General features: G+C 40.6%; 1 protein-coding gene across 1 annotated transcript in view; it reads right to left on the minus strand.

Annotated features, from left to right (window-relative positions):
* Positions 1-11,487: 11,487 nt before the first annotated feature.
* Positions 11,488-12,500, minus strand: part of LOC138004309 (threonine-rich protein-like) — a 15,932-nt gene continuing 14,919 nt past the window's right edge. The window contains exon 6 of the mRNA XM_068850788.1: positions 11,488-12,426. Coding sequence (XP_068706889.1) covers positions 12,350-12,426 — 77 coding nt within the window. The 3' untranslated portion in view covers positions 11,488-12,349. The remainder of the gene's footprint in view (positions 12,427-12,500) is intronic.

The following is a 12,500-nucleotide window of genomic DNA, read 5'->3' on the forward strand; positions in this document are numbered from 1 at the left end:
TCTGTATTGAATTTAACTTTAATTTTGCATTTACCTGTTCCACGCGCGCTTTGGAAAGGTGCTACATACCACGTGCTTTGGCTTAAAAGCAGCATATCTGAGGTAGTAGCTATACTTACATGTGTTTACGAGCAAGTGATCTCCTAGTAATACGATGAATGTGGATGAATAATCTCGGCACATTTTTAATCAAATTTGTTCAAGTAAGTTTCCTCCTTTTTCTGCTTTTGTAATATAGACGTCTTTGCCTTTTCTCTGTAAACGTCTATGTCGATTCACACGCACATCACAACTAAAGTATACAAATTTTTGCATATCGAGACCTGTATTCCTTCCTTGAAATCGAGTCTTTATTATCATTGACAATCACATAACTATGATCAAAAACTCACTTCCTTTTTTCTTCAAATTTTGAAAGTGTGATTGCTTAACACCTGACTAGCAAAATTTTGAGGTTTGATTTTTGTCCAAAAGCTGTTTACTTTGTATGTAAGTTTTGGTTTTCACGGTCCGCCATTACTCAGGTTCAAAACTGACCTAATGGACCTCAGCGTGTTGGTTCTAAGAAAACTGACGTGTGATTGACTCAAAATTTTAGCGTGTAAACGCAGCTTATTATATATGCAAAACATAAGTTAAATAGTCTGAAAGCCCGAAACTCCCGTGCTGAATATTGAGTCAGCGCGTTCACACGCATTGCACTCCTAAACTATTGAGTCATTGACGTCACTTTCTCATCGATCCAGCTCCTTCAAGATTTTAAAGCTAGTAATGGCGGACCAAAATAAGAAAATTCCAGTTAAAACAAACAAGTGTTTTTTTTTAAAGCAAGGCTTAAAACTTGGGTCACTTAGTGTTTAGTTAACATAGTCTTGAAATCCGGATTTCAAGACTATGTTAACTAAACTTTGGATCCAAAGAAAAATAAAAATTGTGTTTTTGGTCATAGTTACGGAGCCCTGTTAGTGCCACCCGGGTGTGCGTATACTTTTTATTTACTTCTTGCGAGACTTTTTTACTTTGGGCATGACTCTTGCTTTTATTTGTGTCAGTGGCGCGACTTTTTTTAGCTGGCGCGACTTTTTTTATTTGGCGCGACTTTTTTTACTTGGCGCGACTTTTCTTAATTTGGCGCGACTTTTTTTATTTGGCGCGACTTTTTTTTGTTTGGCGCGACTTTTTTTATTTGGCGCGACTTTTTTTGTTTGGCCCGACGTTTTTTTTATCTGGCCTGTCTTTTATGCCGGCGCCTGGGTACGGACCTTATGTATCCCTTATTATAGTGTAATAAATATTGTAAGCAATAATCCTATAAACCCTTGTATACCCCTATATACCCTTGTATACCTTTATATACCCTCAAGAGAGGATTACGTGAGAGAACGGATCCCCCTGCTCCATCATAGTTTTTTAAAAATCTATTTTTAGTTTAAGTTCTCGTTCCCAATGCCGCCCTTAACTAAAGTTTCTTTCCGTTATTACAACTGGCAAATCAGGTGCCTGTGTATGGGGGGGGGGGGGGGGGAAGGATCTGCTCGCTTACCTTACCTTTGTATACCTTTTAAGTGCATTTCTGGACATAAGTACCTATATATCCCTTACAAAAAGTTAAAAAGCGTTTGTAATTGTGTCGGGGTTTGTAGTAAAAGATGCTCTCTTGCTGGACCGATGTTTTTGATAGTGTCGCTAAGGTAGTTAGGTAATCCAGTGTGCCATACTGGGCATCCATATTCCATTATCGGACCGTCTAATAAAGCAGCAAAAACTGACATAATAACTTCGGTTTTGAAGCCTGACTTTCGGACAATTAGTAAGATACACAAGCTTTTGGATGCTTTCGTAGTTTTTTATCAATAACGCTCGAAACGTTGGCTTTCAAATTTCTCTATGGTGGTCAATATGAGATCTCAACCCACTTGACAAATTCATTTCTGTACTACAGGACGAAACTAGGTGATGGAAAGTAGTGAAACTACTTCCTGTGGCGTAACGAAGTCAAGCTGCCAATTATATTGTAGAGGAGAACGAGATCTTAAGTGGAATGGCAGTTGCCAACTGCATAAATCACGCTTTTTCGGGGTATACTGAGGTATACAAGAGTACACAAAGGTATACAAGGGTATAGAATGCAAGGGTATATAGAGTATACTAAGGTATATGGGCAGCATAGGAGTATAAAAGGGTATACAAGTGTTTACAAGGGTATATAGGGGTTTACAAGGGTAGTCAAGGGTATGAAGAGGATGAGGTAAGCGAGCAGATCCCCCCCCCTCCCCCCATACACAGGCCCCTGATTTGCCAGTTGTAATAACGGAAAGAAACTTTAGTTAAGCGCGGCACTGGGAACGAGAACTTAAACTAAAAATAGATTTTTAAAAAACTATGATGGAGCAGGGGGATCCGTTCTCTCACCTAATCCTCTCTTGAGGGTATATAGAGGTATAAAGGGGTATATAGGGGTATACAAGGGTTTATAGGATTATTGCTTACAATATTTATTACACTATAATAAGGGATACATAAGGTCCGTACCCAGGTGCCGGAATAAAAGACACGCCAGATAAAAAAGTCGCGCCAAACAAAAAAAGTCGCGCCAAACAAAAAAAGTCGCGCCAAACAGAAAAAGTCGCGCCAAATAAAAAAAGTCGCGCCAAATTAAGAAAAGTCGCGCCAAGTAAAAAAAGTCGCGCCAAATAAAAAAAGTCGCACCAGCTAAAAAAAAGTCGCGCCACTGACACAAATAAAAACAAGAGTCACGCCCAAAGTAAAAAAGTCTCGACAGAAAAAAATAAAAAGTATACGCACACCCGGGTGGCACTAACAGGGCTCCGTACATAGTAGCACTTTAAGGTCCCGGTAAACGAACTTGTTGCGCCGCTATTTTTGTATAGGGTCAAACTATATATCATATTAAAGCTAATAGATTGAATTATTTGAAGACAGTTTTAGTTTTTTGATATTTAATATTGCCTTTTAGTTTTGAGGTCTCAAACTCAGAACGACCGAGTCTGCTGCAGAAGCTCCTGCCCCTTCACTTTATTGTGAAAATGACGGCATTTTGTTGCATCGTAGTCACAGATGAATTTTTGAGTAATTTTTGATATGTTAAGAATTGAGGGAAATATCACGCACTAAACTCGAAACTCTCATCTCATACTTAATTTAGGCAGAAAAAGTGCCACCCCTCTATTACTTAAATCATATTATCTTTTTGTTCAGTGATAACGTGCAAGTTCAAAACCTGAAAACTTCACGGAAATATTGATTTCTATCAGCGTTAACGTCAATAACGGAAGCCTGTTCCAGGCTCCCAGATAGTCGGGAAAACGAAAACAACTGCGTGTGAAAAGCGAGTGGGGGCTTCGGTCGAGGCGACAGTTGTTAAGCTCGAAAATTACACAACATGATAAATTCACAAAGGCTGGAAATCTCACAAAAACCTTTTCCAGCGAAAAGGAACAAACTGTTGAAACAAACAACATATTGGCTATTAGAGGCAAAAGACCCTTCCTATTTTCAATTGCGTACGTGCAAACAATACACACAATCCGTGTCACAAAGTTTATATCTGATGTTTGTCACCGCTGTTTGTGTGTTATTTCTGATATGCAATTAAACAAATTTCTGACAGTTCACATCAAACCCTTTTGGAAAGAACCTTGACCATAAATAGTGAAGCACATTTCCATTTTTTTTTTACCTTTGCAGAGTTGAGTACAAAATAAATGTAAATTGCCACTACGACACTATGATGCATTCAAGGCGTTCGATTCCTTCAATGTTTGTTAAATCCACAAAAAAATGCCATTTGATTTTAGTGTTGTATATACCAAGTTAGCAAAATATTAGAAACAAAGCTCACTTGACATCCAACGGCGAAAAATGAAATTGTTGTCGAAGACCATTACTCGTCGCTTAAAGATTCCAGATATCTATTTTTCACCGCCTGTCATGTTCATCCAATTGACGTTCCATTCTTGAGCTCCATGATGGTTACCCTGGGTGCCAGAGGAATTTTTTTTTTCAAGGTCGGAGAGAACGCTCAGAGATTCCAAATCTACGGTCGAGGACGACAAAAAAATGCCTCTGGTCGCACGACCCCAGAACCTCAATTCCATGCGAAGAGACAGTTCATATTTCTGGTCAAACCAGTTTTGGCCGCCAAGCTGAGACTGCTTCCCACGGGATGTAATGAAGCGCATTACAGTCGGGAATGAGCCAACTAACTGCTTAATAGAGGTTTCCCAAAATGTAGTATGAATATAGTAAAAATGGAACTGTAACATGTATACAGTATATAGTACCGTTTCACAACAACAAGAACACGAAATATTAGAAAAACATCAAGTAATTCAAGGAAGTTCGCGCTTATGCAGTACTAATGTTGTTTGAAAGGCAATCGCCTTTGTTGTAAACCACATTAATAAAGTTTTGCATTCAACAAGATGAGAAAAAATCAGTTATTGTTGTCTGCAATTTAGGGCTGCGTAACTTGATTTGATGGAGCAAATCGCTCACTTTGCTTAGGGCCAACGACAGTTCTTCATGACCGTTAAACTGTACAAAGTCTTTCAGCTGTTCAGCCACTTCCTCTGCCTTTTGTACCGTCTTTATGACAGGCTGTTTGAGCTCTGGGTCAAACTTATCTTTTTCTTCTTCTTCCTCATTCTTCTGTCTTGGTTTTCAGCTGGGGCAGATAACATAACATCCTAGTCACCAATAATTTGCTCCCTTAGGTCATTCCTCCAGTTGGGATTGGTTTTGTTGATGTTTCCTAAGCATACATCTATGCCGTCTTCTGCGAAGATGAACACTTCAGCATCACAGGAAGAGCCAACCTTGTCCGTTAGCTCTTTCAAGGCAGATAACTCATCCTCGCCTTCGAAAGGATCGTCATCCTCTTCTACCTCCTGTGGGTACAACCTTGTTTTCTTAAAACACTTGACAATCGTATCCTGCGACACCTCACTCCAGGCCGGCTTACCCATTCGATTGCCATAGACAAGTTAATGGACTTGACAATTTCGCTGGCATTCTTCACGCCGGCAACCTTAGAGCAAACATATCGTAGAAGCTTCTTCTTATACTTGACCTTCCAGTTCGCAATGATGCCAGCGTCAAGGGGCTGCGTCTTTGACGTTGTGTTTTTGGGAAGAAACTTAATACTGATGTTTGAAAAGCTATTGGCAATGCTAGGAAGGTGACACGGACCATTATCCATCAACAGCAAAATGTTGCACATTTTCCTCTTTAACTTTTCATTCAATCTCGCCAAACATCTTTCATGTTCTCGGTGTTCATCCAAGCCTTCGCTTTGGCATAATACCAGCATCCATATGGGCGTATTTTCCGCTGCATTAACAAAAAAGGCCAAGGTATGCCTCTGTTTGGCCTGCTTTCCTCCCCTACATAGCCGTCCCTTTTCGCAGGCTTGTATCAGGTAGACCTCTCCAAAAGCCGCCGGTTTGATCCATGTTCCACGCATTCTCTGGACTCCATCCTCGAGTGATCTCTCTCACGCGCTCGTTTCAACCTTCCAGCATTTCCTCGCTCACATCCCGTCCTCTCCCGCATTGGCCATTTTCTGATGGTTGTGACGCTGCTTAGAACGTTGCAGCCATCCATTTGAGGCGGTAAAGCCACTTATTCCCAGCTTGTCTGGAATTGGCAGAGCTTTCTCCTACAGCCTCGTGCCGTGAACAGGGATGTTGGATTCTCTGCAGCGAGTGTACCACTCCCATAATGCTTCATTAACATCCGAATCCTTAGCTGAGCGGACCCTTATCTTACACACGATTGCATGTTGTTTTCTTACTCAGCGAGAATCACCTCTTTCTTCTTCAGGATTTTCTGCGTCTGCGTCCTACCGATGCCAAATTATTCGGCGACTTTGCGGTAGCCCTCTTTGGGGTGATTCTTCGCGTAGTTGATCATTTCAGTTCCTCTTTGCTGTTTCCCTGGCACCTGTGGTTTGCGGAGCTTTTTTCCGTGGTTTTGCTCCCGCACTCTGGTCATTGCTGGTTTGCGGAGCAATCTACATCTTGCTTTGAAGTATCATTTGCAGTCTGCTTCAACATACTGATACGGAGGAACCAGATTTCCAGTTAGGGGTTTCCTCGGGAAGAAACACGGTGCACTCTGGTCTATTACATACTGGTCCTTGACAGATTAAACAAATGTACTTGGTTTCGGCTTTGCAGCTATGACAGAAACTCATACAAGACATTTCCGCTGGGCTACTGACACAACCGTGATGCAATTCAAGTAACGACTCCATTCGACAACAGGAACAAAAAGAATGTGATAACCATTCTGGCAACACGCCGCTTGATTCCCATTGGAGCGGTATTTCAAGATTTTGTGTGACACTGTGATAAGTATCACTAAGGTTCTTGGAGGCAGATCCAAACGTGAGCCGAAATGGCTGAAATTTCTCTGGAAATTAGTATGGGTAATCAAATGGTGACGCGTGAAATTAGGGAATAATTTCACGCGCGTTTTGTCCAAATTCAAATAATTTCCCGAGCCTTTAGTCGAGGAAAATTATTTGATTTTGGACAAAACGCAAGTGAAATTATTCCCTAATTTCACCGGTATACCATTTGATTAGCTATTAATAACATGGGTGACAAGTTACTTCTTAATTTTCAAACCTAGACGCCATTTTAGCACTATATGAAAAGTTGCCATGCCAACAATGTAATTTCACATGTGAAATTATAAATTAACGCTGAAATTTCGCGCCAAAATTAAGGAGTAATTTGTCACTCATGTTATTATAAGGGTGAATTCTTTTATTAGGGAATACCACGTGTACTTGACTGAGTGGAAACCAACAACGGGAGATGTTTATAAACTCATGCGTTAGCCAAGCAATATCAAGGCTTCAAAATGCAGTTGCGATTGTAAGGGGAAAATCTGGCGAGAAGGAAACCAAGCAAGCTGATGACGTTCATCCAAATAATGTGACTGACAGATTTTAAGTTATTGGTTATGTCCCAGCATTAATGGCTATGTGGTTACGCAAATTTCTAAAGAGGCCTACGAACTGCACAAAAGTAATAATCAAGGGGAAACGAGTAAAACGGAGGAGGTGGCTACGGTCTCGAGGTTCCTTGCGAATATATCTTTGAAGATGACAGCTTTTCTTGTGGTTGGCTGCAAGCGAAGTTAATAAAGAAGAATTTGACGAGCACTGAGTTGGGCCCTGGAAGGCCTATTAGCCCAAACAAATCCACTCTTATTACTGTATTATGTATATCATGTTGTGTTTGATGAGTTGTTGAAATGTTGTCGCGTTACAATGACTTTCGACGCCATTGAAGGTTAACAAGAATTAGTGAAATTTCCAATTGTTACCGGAAGACTGTGCAGAGTTGAGTACAAACAAGTGCGCCTGGTGATTATTTTGTCAAGGCTTACCAAACTTTAGAGACGCCGTCGTCCTGCCTGAGGGCAGGACAAATTTTTGTCAGGGGTGAAATCTAATAGATTTGCCATTTTAAACCACCATGATTATGATGACTTGAAGGAAAATTTCAAACAAGAAAATTTAATCTCTATTTTTAGTCGGAGTATTTGGTGTTTATTTCTTTGTGATTGACACTTGTGGTTAACAAATATTTTGCGTGTCCCTGACTCTGAGTGCGCCCACGCTTGACAAATTGAAAATTTGGCAGACACAGATTCTGTCAAGATTTTTGGAAGAGCCAAACAAATTTTGTCAGTCCAGTGCGTCCGAAGCAAAAGCCTCAAAGATCAGACTGAGGCAGCTCCCCCTGTGCGCACTAAATAAGATTAACGACACTTTAGGATGTGTAAACAAATATTCCACATAGGGTCCGGACGCACTGAGCTGACAAAATTTGTTTGGCCCTTCCAAAAATCTCGACAAAATTTGTCTCTGCCAAATTTTCAATTCGTCAAACGTGGGCGCACTGAGACACAGCAAAATATTTCTTAACCACAAGTGTCAATAAACACCATCGCTTGCGCGCTGTTCTCCGGAAAGGTTACATGAGATCTCAGGAGTCATGGGCTTATGGTGATCTTTAACAGCTTCGATCGAATATGTTTCCTCGGCATATTATTGCTTGTATTCTATTTTTTTTTCTTCCTTGAATTCGTTCAACTCCAGCAGATGCAGTTGCTACTTCTACTATGCCAGTGGAGGCTTCACCTTGTTTGACTGCAACGGGTTCGGTAACACAACAGATTTGTCCCTAGAAGGCCGACTGAAATCCGACTAAAAATAGAGATCAAATTTTCTTGATTGACATTTTCCTTCAAATCATGGCGTGTTAATTAACAAATATGTCAGATTTCACGCCTGACAAAAATTTGTCCTGCTCCGAGGCAGGACGACGGCGTCTTTGAAGTGTGGTAAACCTTGACAAAATTTGGAAATCACCGTGCGCACTTGTCTCAGGAAACTGGTGACAGATTTTTTCGCAAAATAAACAAAAATTTGCCCAGTGCGTCCGGGCCCATATGCAGTTAACTTTGGATAATACACAACGCTATTCACAAAAGCAATTAAAATCTCACAAAAACCTTTTCCATCCAAAAATAATTTTATCGAAACAAACAACATATTTGCTATTATTGCAAACAAGCTGCCAACACAGTCCGTGTCAAAAACGCAACTAAATAAATTTCCCACCAGTGTTCAGCATCAAACCCTTTAATGAAAAACCCTTTACTTGAATTATCAAGCAAAAGATTAACCTGCGATCAAGCGTACTTTTCTTGAGACAGGGCGCTAAAAAGTCCGCCTGATACAATTTTTTAACGAGTCGTCTACCCGTAGTCCAGAATCTGGACTTTATTCCGATTGGCCGAATAATAATAGAGCTCTTGGAGCCTCGCTCCGATTGGTTACAGAATTGCAATCATACTTCTTGTAAATCGGTTAACAGCTGATGAAATTATGGCCGCCGAGAAGGATTTGAACACGAGTGATGTTTAGGCTCTGTTTACAGCTGCTGTTGCTTCGAGTTCAGATTTTTTTTGAAAAACCTTAAAAGGAAGAGCGGAGAGAATGCATCCGAAGAATCGTTTGAGTCAAAGAAGACATTACAGTTGTACTTCCTACGGGATTTGGCAATAGTGTTGTTAATACAGGCCCCAACATTCTAGAAGAAAATGCATCGTTCTTCTTCCACCAACTCGAAAACGTCTGTAGTTGTGGCAAGTCCTTTGGAATATATTCCAAAAAGGAACCGAATAGAACTTTATGGCTGCCACATTCACTACAATACATACTTAATTGACCGCTCCCCATAGGGGATTTTCAGGGCCAATGAAACACAATCAACGAAACAACAGAACACAACATCTACAACTGTTAAGAATCCCAACTGGTCGGAGGCAAACCAGTTGGCTATTTACAAGTGCAGCTGGGAAGTTGAACCAGGGACTACCAGGAACAAATTCAACGAGTGGTCAGAGCGGGTCTTGAACCCGGGATCTCCGGATCTCAAGGCAAGCGCCCTTACCACTGGGCGACACTGCCGCCTCATTCGGGGAATCAGCCGAGCTTGACAGAGAAATTCGACACTGGTTACGGAATCGCTGAACAATCTGAACACACTTCTAACAAAATGATAGCTGAGTAGCTGCTAGAATTTCTCAAAGTCCATTTTCCTCATATCTATTTTTATAGCATCTTTTATTGGCATCTCAAATATTCAAGTTCAAATAAAGTTTATTGTTGATGACATGATGAATTCTGGCTTTTTCTGCCATTTTATCTCGAAATTCTTTGTTCCTTGATGGTTTGAACAGAGAAACCGCACCAACTGTCAAGCAGGATTTGCAGAAATAGCTTTGATTGCAGACATCAAAGCCAGAGTGCTACTGTATTTTGTTTTTGTCGCGTCTTTACTTGAATCACAGCTTGCAGGTAATTTCCGGTAAAATCTGATTGGCTCACATTTATAGCATGACACATGATAACATCAGTGTTGACCGGTGGGCGGCAGAGTTAGCGCCCTGTCTCAAGAAAAGTACGCTTGATCGCAGGTTAGCAAAAAATGGGCAACAAGCTTTCTTTAAAATAATTTTTGACTAACAAGAATTAGTGAAATTTCCAATTGTTACCGGAAGACTGTGCAGAGTTGAGTACAAATAAATATAAATAAGCCAGACAACAGAGATCACAGATCCACTTCAGTTGTTCAATTCCTCTTCCGTCTTTGTTAAACCTATAAGTTGTACAAAACTACCACACTTGGTATAAAATTAGAACTACAGCTCACTTTGATTACGGGTCGACGGGCGAAAGATTGTTGTCGAAGTCCATTACTCGTCGCTTTCAAGATTCCAGATATTTATTTTTCACCGCCTGTCTTGTTTATCCAATTGACGTTCCATTCTTTAGCTCCATAATGGTATGTTTTGTTTAAAGATTCTCCAAAACGCCATTTCCGTTTCAATCTTTGACGCTATTGCAGGTTACTGAAATATTGTACTGTGTCAACCAGAGAAATCTACGCCTTTCTACTACCCCGTGAAATCCTACCAAAATACGCGCAGAAGCTTCTACGCACAAATACACCACTTATCAAGGGAGTGATAGGAAAGACTTTTCCCGACAAGTTGAAAAAAAGACGAAAAAAAAGAAGAAAAAGAAAACAAGAAATGTCAACCATTTTTCGACTGGTTCTGATAAGTAGCTTCAGACAAACCCGATGTCGAGGCATGACAAATTCACAATCACATCAGATTGAGGTGATGTGCCGGCCAGCCAGTCCAAGATGGCGTCCAAACCCTGAAATCGCATGGCATCACGATCGATAGCCCGCGAAACATAATTGGGACATTCGTAAAACGACACGACTAGAAATGCGTCCTCCTTCGTCGGAACGCAATTATTTATCCACAAATAGCGTTTTCTTAAAATTCGAAAATAGTTTGCAATCCAAGAATCGCTGTGAAATACTAAAACATATTTCGAAGCCTCGAAGCCACAAATAGTTTTTCGTCACATGCATGATACTTGCGCCAGCAGGCAGTGAGCGTCACACGCCTCTCCCGCATCCAAAATGATGGAGTTCTCAAGAAAGGAGTTTATAATAGAAAGTACGATGGTTCTGCCATAAATTTGGAAGAGAAGATTTGAGAACAATGGGGTATTCCTCATCGTGTGTGGAATACTAAGGAAATAATCAAACGTGAATTTGAACGCTCTTCATCACTCCTTAATAGCTTGAATATCGAAGAATGTGAAATAAGCTAAGAACAAGCTGCAATGTTGCCGTTCCTCGAGACATGGTCATGCGAATTTTACGAGAGTTAGATGCAGCCGCACTTCGAAAGGCTAGGGAGCTTCAACGTCGATTTTACACCGGGGCCAAACGCCACTTCACACGCGCTCACGTCTTTTTAGTGTTCCACACCGGGCCACGGCAGAATACTTCATTGTTCCCAAATTCAAATTCAATACGTATTCAGAACATAAGTAGTAATGCCTTCCAAGAGACCGAATGGATTTTAGTCTTTATTCATTATCAAAATGTACTGCTGAGTGTAATATCTCTAAATATGTGGTATCTTTAAACACGCCTCATCCAAGCGAAATTGAAAAGGAGGATCGGTAATTTAACTGACAACTCTTTGGAAGGAGGGTGTGTCACATCGTCCTTTATGAGAACTCGACCGAGTGAATTCCCTTCATCACAGATGTTTGACGTTTTGAGGCGGGTCCGTTCTGTTTACTGTACAAACTAATTATGAACAGAAATATAAGAAATCCCCCTCTCACTGTCCTCAGCGAGTACATATGTTAAGTTTATTTTTAACTTTCCCCCTACTTTTGTTTTGTTTGTTTCACCATGTTTATCTGAGTAAATTGCATTGGCAATCCGTTTGTGTGGCAATTAAAATTGAAAAGTTCATCTCAATGAACCATTGACCTGTACTGTAACCAGAACAGACTCTGCACAGCTCAGTCAACCCAAAATATACTGGACAAAGTTAACTCGCATAATATACCTCTGTGGTTCTCCCTTCACTAGTATCCATAAGATAAAGAATATGCCAAAAGATAAAACAACTACGCGTGAGAAAAATCCTGTCTTGAGGCCCCGCTCAGCGAATGAGGGCGCACAAGAACTGCCTGAAAGAAATCAATGATCGACGGCGCTTTTGGTTTCTGGAGTATTTTGCTGCCGTGATATGTTATTAATTTGCTTTTTTGGTGGATTGTTTAACCGAGATCATTTTAATGACTACAGAAAATGAAACTTTGAGCCTAAAGAGTCTGTAAAATTAAAGGTAATATTCAGCGAAAAATGGAAAGCTCTTCTCTTCAACTGGTAAGCCCGTTTGCCGGAAAGATTTGATTTATTTAATCGTCGTCGCTTGAGTTCCCACTGTCACTCGACCCGCTTCCTGTTTCTACCTCGGTTACTGTTTCGGGTTCCACTAAAAGAAAGAAAAAACACACCGTATAAATATAAAAAGGAATGGTGACCATGAAAAGATAAAGGGGCTGTCAT

The sequence above is a fragment of the Montipora foliosa genome, chromosome 1, assembly GCF_036669935.1.
Source record: "Montipora foliosa isolate CH-2021 chromosome 1, ASM3666993v2, whole genome shotgun sequence".
NCBI classification, from domain to species: Eukaryota; Metazoa; Cnidaria; class Anthozoa; order Scleractinia; family Acroporidae; genus Montipora; species Montipora foliosa.